The 18,924-nt window shown below is 40.4% G+C and overlaps 1 protein-coding gene across 2 annotated transcripts in view; it reads right to left on the bottom strand.

Annotated features, from left to right (window-relative positions):
* Window positions 1-18,924, bottom strand: part of mgll (monoglyceride lipase) — a 33,917-nt gene extending 14,993 nt beyond the window's left edge. Inside the window, exons 1-4 of one of the 2 annotated variants that reach the window (XM_067525852.1) lie at window positions 18,772-18,924; window positions 16,956-17,091; window positions 4,176-4,282; window positions 1,196-1,332 (exon numbers count right to left, since the gene is read on the bottom strand). In XM_067525852.1, the coding sequence (XP_067381953.1) occupies window positions 1,196-1,332; window positions 4,176-4,282; window positions 16,956-17,083 (372 nt within the window). In that variant the 5' untranslated portion in view covers window positions 17,084-17,091; window positions 18,772-18,924. Of the gene's footprint in view, window positions 1-1,195; window positions 1,333-4,175; window positions 4,283-16,955; window positions 17,311-18,771 lie in introns of those variants that run through there. The other variant, XM_067525851.1, reaches the window with a different exon arrangement.

An 18,924-nucleotide genomic window follows, 5' to 3' on the forward strand; every position in this document is an offset into this window, starting at 1 on the left:
GAGGACTGGAAGAAGATGGAAACAGCTAGTCTGGCTCTCATTAAGTTAAACCATTTGAAAGTGATTGGAGGGGTAATTGCTGGAAGTAGTTTTTAAGTGAACATTCTTTACATTCTGGAATAAAGATTATTAGGAATATTGCTACAACTCTTGGGCCTATGTAATAAATATATGACTAACTGACTGTTTGATTATCTCAGCACAGAGAAACAGCTTGCCTAGTGCTTTATAATGTTAATAAATGTTATGTTAAGTTAATAAACTCCCAAAATGATGACTGTTTGACAATCAATGACTAATGATTAATAATAGTGAAAAAAAAATAATGACAATAGTGCTCAATAGCTCTACATTAGGTTCATTCAGGAGAAACCTCTGTAGGCTACACAGAAAACATTTGCCTTCAGTATTCTGGGAAAAATAGAATAAAGGTAAATAGTGTCGCAGACACAGAAGGTCAATAGACCATTACAGCGATTTGTGGACTGACTGGGGAAAGTAAGAACTCTCTCTTCTCTCCAACAACAAATACAGCCACATTGCCCTTGAGCAGGTCACTGAACCACACTGTGCAGAATCTGTGTCACTGTGTAAAAGGTAAGCAGGAGTTTACTGACAAGGAAAAACAGTAACGCTTTAGATTACAGCCCACATCCTACCGTGTAAGAGGTTTTCACCCAGAAATGGCAGAAATAAATTGTACAGTATTAATGGGGTGGCAAAACCTGACAGAATAAAATGTCAGCTGTATTATACTGTGATGCTACTGCTCTTTTATCCAGATTTAATACAGTTCTGAGCATAACACCATATACTCTTTTTTTCATAACTGACTAATATAGAACATAAAACCACTTCATACTGAAAAAAAGAGTGCAATTCTCCTGAATCTCACACTGTCACAGAAAACCTCTTAACCCTGTCGACGGTATGTTTTATTCCTGTGCTTGAATGCGGCTTGCCCTTCGGATACATGCAGCTGTTTGTGGTTGTGTGTGTGCATGTCAAACATATTTTACCATGAGCTGGAAAATGCACTGAAAGCATATTATGTAATTTCACATCACACAAAGCAGCAAAACAAACTTAGACAAGAACAAGAGTCTCATTATCTTGCTATCTAGCTTAGCTATTGTTTGATACATAATAATGCGATTAAAGTAAAACGACAAACAGATCCACATACGCATCTTACCATGGAGTGACCAACAATGAAGGTGGGTACATCTGGGTGGCGGGACTTCATCAGGTCGATATGTTGCAGGGAGTCTCTGATGTAAATCTGGAAGTCTTTGATGTTCATCCTGTCTCCTTCACTCTGACCATGGCCAACTATGGAGGGAGAAAGAATAGAACAATGGAGAGTTGAGAGGAAACTGCTTTTGTCCTCTCTGTAATTTAAGACTTTTTAAATGTCTTGGCAAAATGAAAATTTCAACAGTTTTGGTTGAAGCGATGTTCATGGCTTTTCTATCACTTTACCAGTGGCTCCTTTTTCAGGCTGAAAATGATAACAACAGTCTTACCTACCAGGATTAATACACATAAATGGAAATATGATTTCTTACAGTAGTAACATAAACAGAAATGTTTTTACTCTTTTTAAGTACACAGAGAAAAATTAAGTTAAGACAAGAAAAATAAGACAACTTCTCAGAGCAGCTTTCCTAAAATTACACTCTGGATTTGAGTGTACTTTGAGCTTGTCGCCATTTCCCGTTGGCTGTTCTCAAACAAGACCTTGACATGTCTGAATAGAGTTATTTCTGCAAGATATGTGAGGTCTGTGAGGACATTCTCTCCCCGTGGTAATGATTTCCAAAAACAGGACAAACAGAGGTACAGACACTGGTGATGGTGGGAGGACAAAGAAGCAGAAAGTAGTAACACCATAGTTGCAACTACATTACCTACAAAAAACTATTTTGTTAGCACTTTATTTTTATAGAAAACTGGAAGGGAAATGATGAGGATACGAGGCAAAGACAAAGGAAGCAGTTGATACGGTGGATAAAGGAGAAAATCAAAGAAAGAAGAGGAATCAAGATGAAGAAGGCAGGGAAGGGAAAAACCATACTAGAGGAGAGAAAAGAGGAAAAAAAGACCTATGCATACACATAAATACCAAGTCAAGAAAAAAATTGAGGAAGCGAAAGGCAGAAACCGAAGATGAGTGAGGAGACGAGAGAAAGAAATGTGACTGACAGATGGAGAGAGGGAAAAAAGTATGAATATGTATGTGAGTATACATGCGGTACATACTATACGTGTTCTCCTAAAGCTTTCTGCACAAGAAGCTGGGAGGTGAGGCTGGGAGGTGAGGCTGGTTGCCACGGCGACCACTGAATCAATAACATCACTAAACATTCACAGCATGTGCGGCTCACACCTTCTCGCTCTGTAATTCCAAGTGTGTGCGTATGTTTTGCACATCTCCACCGATGAAAATCAATGTCCAGCCATAAAGGCAGTGAGCGATGGAGCGCTGCAGACTTCGCGATGATGCAGTCTATGTCCACCCTCCACACCTGAGCACATGTAACCATTCGTACCACTGATACAAAGACATATGGACTGCTGCAACAGATAAAACCAGTCCAGGGTTTGGTGTTTTTCTTGTTAAGAAGTTAATAACTGCTCATCTGTATTTTAATTACCAAAAATTAAGAATGAATGCATTACAAAAAAGACTCATTTTGGATTTACTGAAAAATAATAGTGACCATGGGGTGTCCACATGTCAGGTGTGTTTCATGATGCTTTATGGCTATTGTCATACAATGCTTTGATGCCTGTAGTTCTTTCTGATATTTTATTTCACCCAGATTGGTAGAAAAACAATGTGCACAGACTGATGACTTCAGAGAGTTTGCAAACATGGATTTAATTAAATGTCAAATTTCCATTATTTTCCTGAGCTAATGAGAAGCCAACATGATTAGGGCATCACCAGTCAGCATTAGGTTGTCCACCACTCAGCTGTTATCTGTGTGCTTCACAAACAATTTACTATGACATTTTGCCACTGTCTGATAACAACACTTCGGGTGCAGCATGGCATTTTTAATGAAATGAACCAGCCAGTGGGTCAAATCATTTTGGAGGTTGAGCTAAACGTTGCCTGGTAAATAGATGCAATGTCTGCGGATGGAAGAAAGCTCGAGACTTGGTAGTCTGTGGAAAAGACCTAAAAGTGATAAAGGGGGACAGCTTTCTTTATAAAAGACCCTGATCACAACTGTATGACTACAGACAACTAATCTACTCACTAATCTAGTCAAGAATGTATGTCCACATGGACTGTCCATCTGCGGCCGCATGTGCCAGAAAAGTAAATTAGCGTCTTGTTTGGAACATTGCAGAATTTACTACATTACTCTTCAGTAGTGAGTTACACAAACTGTTTTCTTTACTTTTTCATGTTTTACAGTCAAATACAACAAACAAATAAAGTTGTTTTGCTGTTGCCACTCTCCAGAGTTGTCATCATGTTTTGCAGTCAGCATGTGTAGATAATCCCAATTGTAGTATGAACTGAAAAGGGTAAGCATCTGGGGGTCCAAGTAGCTACTGTGAACAGGCCTTTAAACCCTATTAAGGCACTGACTATGTTGCACTGAACTAACCTGATTACAGTCAGCTTACTCAAGCAACCTGGTTTTCAAAATGAGGGAAGGGGTAACCAGGTTACTTAAGTGCATGCAAACACCATCTGTGTGATATTTGAGCAACAAAACTGAACCTGATTTTCAAACCTGCTCTATATCTTCTTATAGTCACTTTGTCTGATAATGAAAACCACTTAAAAGCCTTCAACAGTTAGGGTTTCTTAACTGAGCTTTGAACCAGGTCAGCACTTAGGCATCACTCTGACGAACCAACACAAGTTAAGTCTTCCTTAGTGCTCAAACTACACACTTGCACACACACAGAAGCATAGCAGCAGAACAATGGAGCAATGTGCCAAAGAGCTAATTAATTTTTTCTAACAGGCGTAGTTCACTCAACAATTACCAAGGACTGTTATCAGAGAGAGAGGGGGATGATGGGCTTTCTTTGAAGCTGTGCACAAGCCGTTCTGCGTGTGAACTACTGATGAACACGGGGCCAACCATGAGTGTAGGTGTAAATGTACCCATGCAGTAATATAATGTACTGCAAGGTGTGTGACTCACCATGGTCGTGTGCGAACACCAGCAGGGACTGTTCCTTCAGTCTCTGTGCAATCTCATCATACGGCCCACTGTGCTCCCCGGCCCCGTGGGCAACAAACACCAGAGCCCTGAAAAGCAGAAGAAAAAAAGTTTGTACAACTTTTCCTAAATGCAGACCTACAGTTGGCCTCCTTATTTCCTTTATAATGAGACACAAAGGTGACAAAGTTTTGCATTTTTCTGTACGGGAGTGTTACACTTGCTGGTGATTAAATCCCATACAGATTCTTTGGAGGGGGGGCAGCACAGTACATCATTACAGTATGTGACTGTGGGTGTGTTTATGTGTGAGAGATAGGGATTAAGTTACAGGATTAAAAAGGCAGAAGATGATGATCAGCTGACAGAGACAGAGACTCAGAGTGGGACAGCCTGTGTTTTCAGAGATAGCAGCTACCATCCATCTGTCCGTCTATCTGCCTCAACACACCCCTGCCTGCCTGACTCCAAACACACACTGAGGAAATCCGGTAAAACACAACACGACCCACAAATTCTCACAACAGCCGTGACATAGCTGCTCTCTTTTCATGGAAAATTCATATTGTTGATCTAACAAAACTATGGAAACAGTGAGAATACCCATTAAAACATTCAGCAAAATGGGAACAGTATGCAAATGTTTGAGAGTGTCAGATTCTGTGGCTCAGTTTACATCCATGTTTTTTAAACAGATTTAAAATGCATTAACCCAAGGAAGGTGTGTCTAAACAAGCATTTGCAAGCAAATATTCTAAACTTTCATTTGGATTGAGGCAAAACCATTTAGCTGATGAGGAAATTATGTAAAGTGAGCCAGAGTTTTATTTCTCACTCTCTCATTCTCATTTGGATTCTTTCTGTATCAGAGGCTGTGTCGTATGCTCAGCAGAAAAGGTTTGTTTATCTTATGTATGTAATATATTTATGTATTTCAGTGGAAATTCACTTCATAGCTATGTATCTACCCTGAGGCAAAACTGTCAAAGCACAGCAAATTTGTTGACTTGGGAGGATTTTGTCAATTTATGGGATCATCCCAATTCCCTTAATTGCATCCACGTTTCCCTCACTTGTGTCTGTTCCCTGCATTAATCCATGCTACTAAAGATGTATGGATTAAAGAAAAAGAAATGAAGAGAGATAAAAAAAAAGAAAGCTCTACCTTTACCTGTTGGTGATTGGAAGCTGCAGCTGATTGCATGGCATCACAACACCGGGCAGTTTTAAAAGCACACTGATAACAGAAAGAAATTTTAAATTCCCAATGTTTTAATTTTACTTGCTTTGAGCTCCGCCATCTTGTTAATGTTATGTAGCAGCTGTCCACAACAATTCCCTTATGGGAAAATGCAGACAGTGCATGTATCTACAACATCTGGGCTGAAAAATCAGTCCTGAGCAGTATAGAAATCTAGAACACAGGTGATTAACCATCAGATGTTTGTCAAACTGACGAAACATCTTCAACGTTCTGTTCCGATGGCTTTAACTGTTTGTTCTGAGTGATATTAGGACAGTGTGTATACAGGCAAATACAAACTCGAGACTTCATCAGGGAACTCCAAAGTCCGACTGACAGCTGAGCTGAGCTGCTGTCACCAGAAACAAACGACATTTCAAAAAGAGAGACATCTGTCTAAAGGGACGTCTATAAAACAAATTTCCTCATTTCCTCACATCGACAAGTGGGAGGGACTAAGAAGCAAAGAATAGATGCAAGCAAAGGCAGCATGCATATACAGTAGGCCACTTGGGATCTTTGGTTACTTTCCTGTTTATGCCGTTGAGCATTTCATGTTTATTAGCGCCTTGTTTAGTTTGCGCAGCCCAGCCTTTGTCTAGCACTATCATGGTTGTGCTCACTCTTTTCCCTAAGTTCATGTTCTTGTTTTCACCCTGTTGCTCCATGCCTCACATCCTTTGAGTCTTCTGCCCTTTCTTTGTAGCCTCTCAGTGGAATAATCATCCCCCAGAGTTTATGTTTTTGTTTTCATCCTGTTTGTCCACACCCTAATTCCCATGTGTGTCCTGTCCTTTGTGTTCTCTGGCCGCATACACTCCCACAGCCCACCTAGCTCCCTCTCCCATCCTAGCACTCAGCTAAGAAAGCCTTTACGTCTGTCTGCTTGGTCTAGGCTACATTCTAGCCTGGACTTTCAGGCACATGGACAGTGTCTCATCCCACATGTTCCAAAGTTTAAGCTTAAAATGCTATTTAATGTCCAAAAATGTCACAAAAGAGAACTATTATGTAAAATCCCTTTTAATTTTACGTTTTTAAGTCCATTTCAGTCAAAGTTGAGAGATGATGATTTTATGTTACTTTTTTGGGAGGTTTTTAGTTCAGTATATTAGGCAGCAGAGCAGCTCTGAAAGCCATGCTGAGAAGCCCGTGAGACTCTCAATCAGCAACAGCACCGCAGACAATTAGACCACATGTATTCAGTGACAAAGGAAAAGAGAATGGAACGAACAGGGCAAAAGTGAGACTGGGGTAGAGAGTATGTGTGTGTGTGTGTGTGTGTGTCTGTGTGTGTGTGTGTGTATGTGCATGCGTGTCAATGGCTGCCTTTGTACAGGCATAATGTCAGGGGCTAGCAGGGGGTTAATGAGGGTAATCTGGGTTGATTGTAAAGACGACTGTACAGTGAACAACACACTGCACACTTCGTTCCAACCAGAGTTGCAATGAGATATTTGTAATTTACTGTCTTTACTTTCTTGTTTCTACCCATCCATCAATCTTTGAAAACCTCTTTGCTTTGGCCCCTTCTCTTTTTCTATCACATTTTTTCTCTCTCCCTCACTCCTTTTGTTAATTTCAGCTTCAAATATGTGAGAAAGAAGGGGAAAATCCAATAAAGGCAAAGAAAGTCTAACTGTAAAAAAAAAAAGGTTGTAATTGCACAGGCGCCTGTAGCTGCAAAATTCAGCTACAATATTCAGGCATTAACAGTGTTAACAGTGGTAGCTCAGCCAGGCAAAGTCACTTTCCATTTTGCTGCTCCTAGTGACTTAGGGGTCCCCTGACTGCCACCAGGCCCCTCCTCTAAATTAGGACAGGAATGTCCTCTATCATGTTTTTGCCTTGGAAGTGGAAGAAGCTGCACATTAATACTAACCATTAGATTATAGTGTGGCTCATTCCTCCTTCACTTGGAAGGTTAAAGATTTATTTATTATTTTATGTGTAAGTGTTTTAATGTGTAACAAAATAGTGTGTGTCCTTTTCTTCTCATCATCTATCTGCAGTCTCTCATTTTTCTGCAATTTCTCATGGGAACCGGAGACCAGCTTGTCTCCCACACCATTTCGGTTGCTGGAACAACATGGCTTATAACCAGCCTTGTTAAAACACTCAGTGAGCAGAAGAGAGTTTAGTCCTCCCTCTGGCAATTCTACTCCAAACAATCACAGGCCCAAAACAAATCCAGGGCTTCAATCCCCTTAATGTGATGCTTACTGGCTACTCCCAGGTTATTTGCGAGCCCTCCAAACTCAAATGCCACATTCTGCATCTTCAGCTGTGAACATTAGACAGAGGGAGCTAAACATCTCAGGCATTTCAGACTTCTAATAATCAAAATCCTCCCAGGTTTTCAACTGAAGTGAAAATGAATCATTTTTCCATTGCTTTTCACAAGATTATTTGTCCTGTCCTGGAGCACCTGACTCACAAGCAAACAACAGGCTTTTTTCATGGAGACAGTTTGGCTAATTTCCATTTACCAGCTTCACTTCCCAGGACTTGATATTGTTGACTTTGTCAAACTGCTGTGACTTCTTGGGAGATGTAAACAGAACAGACTCATCCTTAGTGACATTAAAACATCTGTGTTTTTCATGAGTCAAAATACTCACTATATAAAATCTTTTCACCCTCACGCTGCTGTTTTATTGCACCTGTTCTCATAAGACAAGGTTTAATCAACCAGAACAATGTGTGTATGTTTAAATGTGAAGATGTTGAGGTCCCAAACTAACTGCTATGGCACAGACTAGACATACTGATGATTAATGGGCTTAAAATCCTAATGGTGTGTTTGCACATACTGTCCATGTATGCTAGTGACTACATTGGTGCCGTTATGTAGACTCAGTGAATGTACAGTTACAGTAGGAGTGTGTGGTACGTACAGTATATACACTTTGTACACTTTGTATGTATAATGACAAATAAAGCACTTTTCACTTTTCACAATTGCACAGATAACAGTGACAACCTGTACATAGAAGGCTTTGGCTTTCCTGTAAGGTTAGATCGAGACACCATGCTGACAGCTAAACAACATGGCGGTGGGGTCTGCCTCTACATTAATCCACACTGGTGCAAAACAGTTGTTGTCAGGGAAGAACTTTGTAACACTGACATTGAACTCCTGGCTGTCTCCCTGCGTCCATTCTACCTTCCCAGGGAAATCCCACAACTGGTTTTCTTCTTGGTTTATATCCACCCGAGAGCAAATGCTTCTGCAGCCACCGAACATATAAAAAATATGCTCGATAAATATGAAGTGATATCCCGTGATGCCCCCAAAGTTATTATGGGGGATTTTAATCACTGTTCAGCTGACTGAACTACTTAAGGGATTCTATCAGTATGTCAACTGTGCCACCCGTCTGGGGAAAACACTGGATAAATGCTATGGTTCAGTCCCAAATACCTATAGAGCTGTCTCCCTCCCCCCCTCTCGGCTCCTCTGACCACCATAGCATCCTGCTTGCACCTACCTACTCACCTGTAGTCAGGAGGACAGAGAAAGTCATCAGGGACATCAAACAGTGGACCCCGGACTGTATCGACAGGCTGCAAGGGTGTTTTGAAACCACTGACTCACGTTATCTTCTACTAATATCAATGAGCAAGTGGAAATAGTCTCAGCATACGTCTCCTTCTGTGTGGACAGTATCATTCCCATCAAAAAGGTCACTATCTTCCCCAACAATAAACCCTGGGTGACTAAAGAATTGAAAGACATTCTGAATAAGAAAAAGAGGATCTTTTTCACTGGCTCTGAAGCTGAAAAGAAGGAGGTTAACAGAGAGGTCAAGCGAGCCATAAAAATTGCCAAACTGAAATATAAAAACAAAGTGGAGCAGTCCTTTGCAAAAGGGAATCTCTGCTCAGCTTGGCAGGGCCTTAAAAACATGGCAGAACTCTGTCTCCACCAGCCGCAAGCCCATCCAGGTTGCAGGCAGCAGTTTCACTTCACTCCCCAATGACCTCAATTCTTTTTTCACAAGATTTGAAAAGGACAACTGCACCCAGCTAAGATCAGTCATCTCCTCACTCAGACCTGACAACTCTGTCTTCACCATTAACACAGCAGAGGTGGTGAGAGCTCTTAAAAAGACTAAAATGAATACAGCACCGAAATCAGATAACATTTGTGGGCGGACCCTAAGGCACTGTGCTGAGCAGCTGAGGGGGGGTGTTTCAGCATTTGTTCCAGTACTCACTGACTAGTAACACAGTTCCTGCAATGTGGAAAAACTCGATAGTGACTCCTGTTCCAAAGAAGGGTACTGCTAAGGTCCTGAACCATCTTAGACCTCTGGCCCTCAACTCTCTGGTAATGAAGGCTATGGAGAGAATCATAAAGGACTATACCACCGAGATAACTGACCGGATGATGGATCCACTACAATTTGCATACAGGCCTGGCAGAGGGGTTGATGATGCAAAGATATTCATTTTGAATACTATCCACAAACATCTGGAAATCCCCAACTCCACAGCCAGACTCCTGTTTGCAGACTTTTCATCAGCATTTAACACCATGCAGCCACACATTCTAGCTGAAAAGCTAACCACACCCTTTGATATTGACCATCAACTCAACCTGTGGATCATAGATTTTCTTATCAACAGGTCACAGAGAGTACTGGTGAAAAACTGTCTGTCCGACATCCTCTTCACATCAACTGGCTCTCCGCAAGGCTGTGTTCTCTCTCCATTACTTTTTATCCCCTACACAGATGACTGCAGATCTGTCGAGTCAAATTGTCACATTGTGAAATTTGCTGATGACACCGTCCTCCTGTCTCTGCTCTCTGGTCTCACACAGCATCACAGCTCAACTCTCCAGGATTTTGTGGAATGGTGTGGAAACTCGTGCCTTGAGCTTAATACAAATAAAACCAGGGAGATGATAGTGACCTTTTCCTCCAAGCAGAGACACATGGCCTAAGCAGTCTCTACTATCATACAGGGGAAGCCACTGGTGATTGTGGAAGAGACAGTATCTACTTAGGAAGCTCAAATCAACATTCTCACCACATTCTATTATGCCTTCATTGAGAATATAATAACCTTTTCGTTCATGTGCTGGTTTCACTCCATTTCTCTGAAAGACAGAAATCGCCTGCTGAATATGGTTAAAGTCTGCTCAAAAATCGTTGGACAAACTATTCATGCTCTCACAGACTTATGTGATCAGCAGACTGTGAAATCAGCACGTGGGGTTCTACAGGACCCCTCCCACATTCTATTCCCTGAATTTGAGTGGCTTCACTCGGCACGAAGACTTCGTTGTCCAGGCTGCACTTGCATTTTAACAATCTATAACTTAAGCACTTTTTAAATTATTGTAATATGAGTTTTATTTGAAATGATGTGTACGACATGTGTTGATTGCATTTATTGTGTGTCTGTGTTATTGAGTGAGTATTTTTCAGCTACTTTGATGCTCCTTTAAATTGTCCCCTGGGGACAAATACAGTGAATTGAATTGAATTGAATTGAATTGAATTGAATTGAATTGAATTGAATTGAATTGAATTGAATTGAATTGAATTGAATTGAATTGAATTGAGAAAATAGAACAAAGCTTGCGGAGCTATTACAAGCATGTCTCAGCTGACTCAGCTAAATCACAACTTTACCATGGATGTAGCCTAATATAAAAGCTGCATACCGGACTCACACAAAGCTGTTCTAGGAATCATATAATAACAGAGTTCTCTTCCGTAACAATGGTCTATAAGAGGAAATTATTGCAGTTTCATGAATGGGTATCCAGCCCCTTTGATATTTTGACACTATGCCACAAATCATGTTCTGTATCAGAGTAACCTGAAATTAGATATGAAGCAGAAAAATTGCAATCCTTTTTAAAACACCTTGTGACATGCAAAGTTCGCAATGAAAGGACTTGATGGAGTAAAGGAAATGAATATGAAAGAGAAGAACAATGTGACAGGTGTGAGGGATAAAGGATAAGAAACTAGTATGAAAATGAAAGCCGGAAATGGAGGAATTATTATAGAAAGTCTGTGAGTGTGTGCTTCACAAAAACAAGACACACACACGCATGCACGCACGCACGCACACACAGACACACACACACACGAGAGACAGACAGACAGGGAATTGCTGTGTGAGGAAGAGCAAGGGCCACAGCAAGAAAATACAAACTGAAGAGAAACAGAAGAGAAATGTTCTAATTTGTATCACTTGACCTGAATTAGACTGTAGATCCCAATACAGGCGAGCTCAAGGCATTTTGTTTATGGTGGGTTGAAGAGTGTTTGAATCTTCATGGATGAGATGAGTCATGCAAAGTTTCCTAGTCACTGCGAACTCAGTATCCAAAGCAAAAAATACACAAACACTGAGCTACTTCATTTTATGTTGGCTATATCTATACTATTATACTACTATTATACTATTCACTTCCTTTTAGGTTTTTAATATCCTATTACAAGAAAGAATTTTCCTTTAGCCTTATCACTAGTTGCTGATGCAACATTCCACTTTTCTATGGGCATCATTATACTACATTTATTATACTGAATATACATACATTTAATATATCTGTATAACAGAAATCAATCTAATTCATGAAATTCACAACACTAATAATATAGAATACTGTTACAATAACTTACTGTACACTCTCGTTGCAGCTTTTTCCATGTTAAGCCTAATGCACCTATAGTATTTAAGAAAATTACACGTCTCTATGAACTTACACGTAAAGTTACAGTACACATAATAACACCTCGCACTGTAGACAGTGATCTTTATGCATGCACAGCTGCTCCTCTGGTCTGAGTGTGGATTCACAGAATCAGATATCTATTGATCAATCGATTGTTGTTGATACTCCCTACATCCGCCTTTCCACTTCTCAGCATACTTTCTGGTTCTATTGAAGGGGCTTTTCGAGCATGTGACCTTTGACCCCATCTTATTCTCATCCTTGCATACAAGAAACATTTTAAGTAAAGATTGTGATATACGCATATTTCTCATTCAGCATGTGAGCAAAGGATGGACATAAAAAGCCAATTCCTGGAGTTTGTCTTATCTTCCTGAAACAATACAGGGCAGATTGTTGTTGAAAAGTTTCTACTGAGAAAATGTCCTCAATTATTGGCCTCATTAAATGGCTTTAAAATGATTTTGTTTTGAGTACCACTGCACAGATCCTGTATGTCCAACCAGTCAAACACCAAAGAAATACAATGTCCTATAAATAACAACATTATTAAAATAATATGGTCAACCAGATGAGATGAGATATATTTATGTCCATAAGTATGCAAACAGTAAGTGTAACAAGAAAAATCAATATCAGGAAGGTTATATTGATGTTTGGTACACTCGTTGTTTGCCAGTTATTTAGGCTAAGCTCACATTTGATGTCATTACAGTCCTTGAATGGGATTTACATGTATAAATAGTTGATATTTTTCCTAAAACACATTTTTGAAAAGGATTTAGAAATGTGACTGGAGTCTTTCCAGTCCATCACCTGCTATTACCACAGTGTTAATTTTTTTAGCTTCCAGATTATGGTATTACCACAATATTGATGTGTAAATGAAAAGAGAATTTCAACAGAAAACATTTTTTCTCAAATAGATCAGGATGGCTGGGCTTTTACCAGTTTTGAATCTATAGATTGCTGCAAACTAAACTCATTCAACCCTTTCTCAACTATGCTGCTGTTAACCACAAAGGTCACAGTGAACACACCCAACATTGTGAGATTTAATGTTCAGCCTTAACTTTCTTGCTACTGCTAAACACACATAAACTGTGTGACCTTGGAGAAGCTGAGTGAATGAATTTAAGCCTGTTGCCTGCCACTGTGGTTAACACAGCACGTTACAACTTTAGTGGTGTTTGTGATGATGATGTTGGCTCATATATGGGAACGGTGTTTTTCAAGCAGAAACACACAGCATGCACCAGCTCCAAGTTCTGAAATGTAAAGATGTGCTGCTGCTCTAATGCAAAAGTAAATTTGGGGGTTTTGGGCAAAACAAGCCAAGTAAAGATGTCAACCTGTGGTCCCAAAAAGAGTAGTTTCTACCTACTCTTGTTTTCTTGTGTTTTATGTGGCAAATGATAAATTGAGAATGTAATTATCACATTAATTATCACATTAGCTGATCAAAATGATTAAATGTTTAAAAGTATCAGTTGCAGCCTTGTTTTGGTTTATTTTGTGAAACCATCAGAAGTCACTCTATTGTAACACATTTTGATTATCATGCATACATTTACTTCATAATTGTAACCTTGGTAAATGTCTTCAGACTTTAAGTTTTAGCCCCACAGGCTGCAGCTGGAATAAACTCTCAAACAGTAATGCATGCTGATGGCTATAACTTCTTGTTTATGTTAATACTTCTAATGCTGTAAGCTTCTGGATAAGCTGCATCCTCAGAGCTCCAGATACCACAACTTTGATTCTGACACACTTTGTCACATTGTGTTAAATTACTAATCTGACTGCTGTGGCGAGTGGGTAGCTGTGAGACCAGCGAGCACTCTTTTATTGTGAAACATCAGAGCTTGTGTTAAAACAGGAGGTGCGTGTCAGAGAATTTCTTAGATGTAGGTTGTACGATAGACAATGAGCTGCGATGTCTCATTCTGTGCTCAGCACTTTTCCATTCTGACAACATTATGTGTGTAACTTTGATTTTGCCTTAGTTCGACAGCAGCTTGTTCAGAAGATGCGGATTTTACTTTGAACTATGAGCGGTTACACTTTAATTCAAGAAACAAACAGACAACAGCGTGTTAAGATGGATAATCCATTTTAGGATGAACTGGTCTAATACTGGCCACATGTCAGATCAGAAATAAACCCGCTATCATTATGATGAAGGTGAGGGTGTAATTTTACTGCTTCTGTTTTTTCAGCCTTTAAAGGTGCAATAAACTACTACAGTGTTTCGAAGCTGCTACCTCAGCTAAAAGCATTTTCAGTGTAGACTCCCTGTAAAAGCCTAAATGCAGCTTCTGTGGCTTTTCCACTGTGGAGTGTGTACAACCGTCTCATTTTGTAGTAATGAAACTGGCAGCAGACACACAAATACTTGTATCAGCAGAATTCGGCTGATCTCGTTCACATCATGATGTACAACATTTCATGGACTCCTGCATGTCTCTTTGCACCATGCCAAATGCATTTTTAGCCACTAGCTGGCCTCTAGTGCAAAAGCTCTTACATAAGCCATCCAAAGCTTCAGCCCTACAACACAGAGAGATCTGCGGCTATTTTAAGCCTGCAGTGAATCAGCTTTTCACTTCCAATATACATGGTTTGCATTGGTTATTTGATTTATTGATGTCTTAGGTCAGACTGCAAGGCTTATATATGGCCAGGTAAATGTATAAGTAGGACGTGGGGGGTGTGGGCCTAGGCCAGGGAAGGGGTTTCTGTGGAGCTATGGACCAGTGTGTTTGGACTTACAGAAATATCTACAAACACCTTGCACAAGCACCTAGATGTACAAATACAGAATAAATCTACTATGGCTGCAGAATAAACACATAAATACACACACAGTGCTATTACACAGCAGAGAAACCAACACAGTGTCAGTTAACTAAGATTCGTGAGCCTTGAACATGTGTGATCGGTTAAATACTGACTCCAGATGTTTTGTGAGCTAGCCTCTGGTTTCTATTGCATATCTGTGTGTCTGTGCCCTCACAGTGCATGCAACTATGTGATTTAGTGAGTTTAAGTATGACGCCTGTTTTCAGTTTCAGACAGTGCCACAACCACGTGTCGACTTTAAAGAGCTGAAGGTAGATAATAAGGGAGCCTCTAGGAGCAAGCTGGGGAAATGTTGCTATTAAAACAATTAAATTGGGTGGTTTTTATAAACTGGGTCCATTAATTAACTAGTTCTGTTGTTTGATGCCTTCTTGGCTAAAGGACAATGGTGCCATTTACACTTTTTCACACAACAGAATGCCTGATGAGTCAGGATATCAAGCTTTTTGCAAATGAACTATGATGTTGTCGGTTAGGGTTGACAATATAATCCAAGTCGACTACAAGGAACAGCCTCCAAACAGAAGGGTTTACGGGTAAGAGGATGTCGACATGTCAACATTTCTTTCTATTTTCGAAAGTGTGTTTTTCAATGTGGTCACAAATGCACATACAGTACAACACGGTGTTATATGTTTCAACTGCTCTTCTGTTTTTTATATTCGAACAAAGAATGATTTAGTAACAACAAGTAAAGTGCTGACTAGTAAGCTGAATGAGTAACTGTTTTATTTATGTTTTATTTTCTTTAAATTAGGCCGTGACCCAGTATGAGTCCCTGGTGCATCTGCCAGTTGCCACTATGAGGAGATTTACATAATTATATTGTTTTAACCAGCTTGGGTGAGTGGACAACTAAACTGCCCTAAAGTGTATGGAAAAGCCATCAATGATATCACATAACTGCTTTTGAAATATTTGCTTTGAAGTTTGCTTAGTCAGTTGTCAGCTACTGGACCTAACGGATGGACATGGATGCATCTAGCCTGGATTTGAATGTGTTAGTGGATGATGGAAATGAGGTAATTAGTTATATCTAGTAAAATGCATCTGTGAGAATAGTGTCGGTGTCTGTGGTCTCTGATAAATACACTCAATAATAACGAGAGCTAGTGAAACTTCATTAAAAAGTGAGCGGGGACTTGTGCACTATGGTGGCAAACACAAACAAATAAATATAAATAACCTACTTTGAGAGCATTTGGGGTGAAAAAACGCATAATAATAACATGCTGCAAATAGCACAGATTACAAATGATAAAGTGTCCGGGGAGCAGAATATAGCTAACCCATAGCTGGATCATGTTAGTTTTTTTGTTTTTGTTTTTGTTTTTTAGCTGGATCACGTTAGTGTTGTTAGTTAAATGGGTTGTCCAGTGTTGAGAACCAGCAAAGGTTTCTGTTTTACATTAAACACTCAGATAATATTCCAGATACCGTCTGTAACCCTGGAGCCTTTCACACAGGGTTGCGGTGTCTATATTTGGTTTCTAATTCTCAGCATTGTCTCCTAAATGCTGCACTTTTAGGAGACAATATTGTAAAATTAGTGAAGATGTTTTCTAAACTTACTCCCGTTTTGTCTATTTGCTTGTGTTTCTTTAAGCTGTGCTATGTTTAGCTGTCAGGGCCCAGAGCCTTTAGTGCTGTTTTTTATCATTTCAGAGACACATTATGACTACTGAAGCAGGTGGATCAACTACTTCCTGCACACACTCGTCTAAACATTAACAAACAGGACCTCATAGGAAATGTGAAATGTGACTGCATGTGACTGCAGGGCTGAAGACCTGTGAACGGGGTTACTGCAGCACAGTGGGCTGCAACCATTTAAACAGCGCCTAAAATAACGCAGCTGTTTATAAACTACTTCATATCACATGCTGCTGTCGCGCACACAACACGCACACAAAGAGTGAAAAAGGACAGACTTTCCGCTAGTTTTCTCACTGACCTTGGCGGGCCGGTGGGTTCCCAGTAGCGGCAGAAAAGGTGCAGTCCATCTGCGTTGACGATGTGCGGCAGGTCGGAGTAGAGGACTCCCTGCGGGCTCCGCGGCGGAGCAGCTCCCGGCTCGGGCATGGAGAGGTCTGCAACAGAGACACGGAGCAGCGATAAGAGCACATCGCTGCCGCAGAGGTAGCAGCTGAAGCCGGCGACGAGTAGGCAGGTGATGGCGGTCACAGTGTTCATTGTCTGTTACTGTTTATTTATTAAGGTGCACGTTTTAGCCGAGATGAGCGGACTGGTAGGTTAGGATGTGCCGGATCTACTGTACACCCGAGCTGCACGCACATACACACACACACACACACACACACACGCACACACGGAGGCAAGCGCGCGTGTTACGTCACAAGACCATATGCTCTGTTTTGCACAAGGTCTCTCTTCCCCCTCCCTCTCCCTCTTCCTCCATTATTGTCATAAATCATAATGACCATAACTATAGTTATGGAACTATAAGTTTTGCCTATAAGAGTTACAGTGTAAGCAACCTCGGTCCCTGTAAGGAAACATTATGTCCACCACGAGAAAATCACATCATCATACAAACTAAAGAGTAGAAGAGTATTTTGACCCTTCAAATATATGTGCAATAAAAACAGAGGTCAAAGGTTTTATTCGAATGAGTTTCTGGTATAAAGGGGTCTGCACAGAAACCAAACTGCAGCTACACAGCTCCATGCGGGCAAGCTGTGATGTGGGAAACCTTACACCTGCCGGTTGGTGTTTTTCACTTTAATTTCCCTTTCACTCTGATTTAATGTTTTCAACCTGCAAACTTGCTCACACACTTATTTGTGTTTAAAAAACAAACAAACAAAAGTACAAAAGACTAACACTCCCCCTTCTCTTCTCCTTTTCTGTCATTTGCATCACTGAAGCTTCTCTGGCATCCGGACGAGCCTGATAGTCTACATAGTATAACACACTGTTATTGGAATGTTCAGCATTACAATGAAGAGGACACTAACCGACCTAAAAACAGTCCCGCTGTGGCTTCTGAGGTAAAGGTCTGTCCCTTCAGGTTTAGTTTTTATTAGTCCATTACATTAATAAAGTAGACTATATGGCTTCCAGCGTTATGGAAACGCGTCTTGCTTGCGTGCCTAATGATACTGTCAATTCAGATTATTAGGGTTTGTAGAAGCCTGAACATTAAATACAGCACATTTCTGGATTTTGACTGGTATTACATCTTGTACGAGGTAACATGGCTCATTTCAGCAGACATGATCCTAAAACAGCACAAGAACAGCACAGTCACAACAGGAACGGAAACATGTGAAAAATATTACCACAGAAATTGTATGAATCATAATTAGAGTAGAGACTGTTTCCATGACATATGTGCGTAAATCCTTCCTATTGTTTTCCTGTCTGCTGAATTGAAAACGCACAGGGAAATACTCCACATTGCTGGACCTTATTGGATCTGATTGGATTACTTGAATGTTTCCAGAAAAAGAGCAAACGATTACAGCGCAAATTAGTCTAATTAAGCCGAAATCATATCCTCATAAAGGATCGATTCATCTGCTTTGCCTGCTGATACCGAAGTCGGTGTCTGCAGTAGAGTGCGCGCTATACAGCATCAGTATCAGGGTCTGCGGGTTTTATTTGAAAAAGATGAATGGTGGAAGCCAGAGAAGATGCTGCATGTGCGATTATCCTTGCAAAACTACAAGTTATATTAAGTAAAACAGTCAGACTAGACACAAGTATTTCAAGAATATTAATACATTTTGTGTAAATATTGGACTGACCTGCACAGGAGCGTCTGCAGTGAAGTTTCAGCTTCTTCTCTGACTGCCCAACCTCTTTGTCCAGTTTCTCTCTCTCTCACTGCGATGCACTGCTCTCGCCAGCAGCCAAGAGAAGAATGCAGTCAGCGACGCTACGGGAGAAACTAAAAAAGG

The sequence above is a fragment of the Channa argus genome, chromosome 13 (assembly GCF_033026475.1).
Source record: "Channa argus isolate prfri chromosome 13, Channa argus male v1.0, whole genome shotgun sequence".
In the NCBI taxonomy this organism is placed as follows: domain Eukaryota; kingdom Metazoa; phylum Chordata; class Actinopteri; order Anabantiformes; family Channidae; genus Channa; species Channa argus.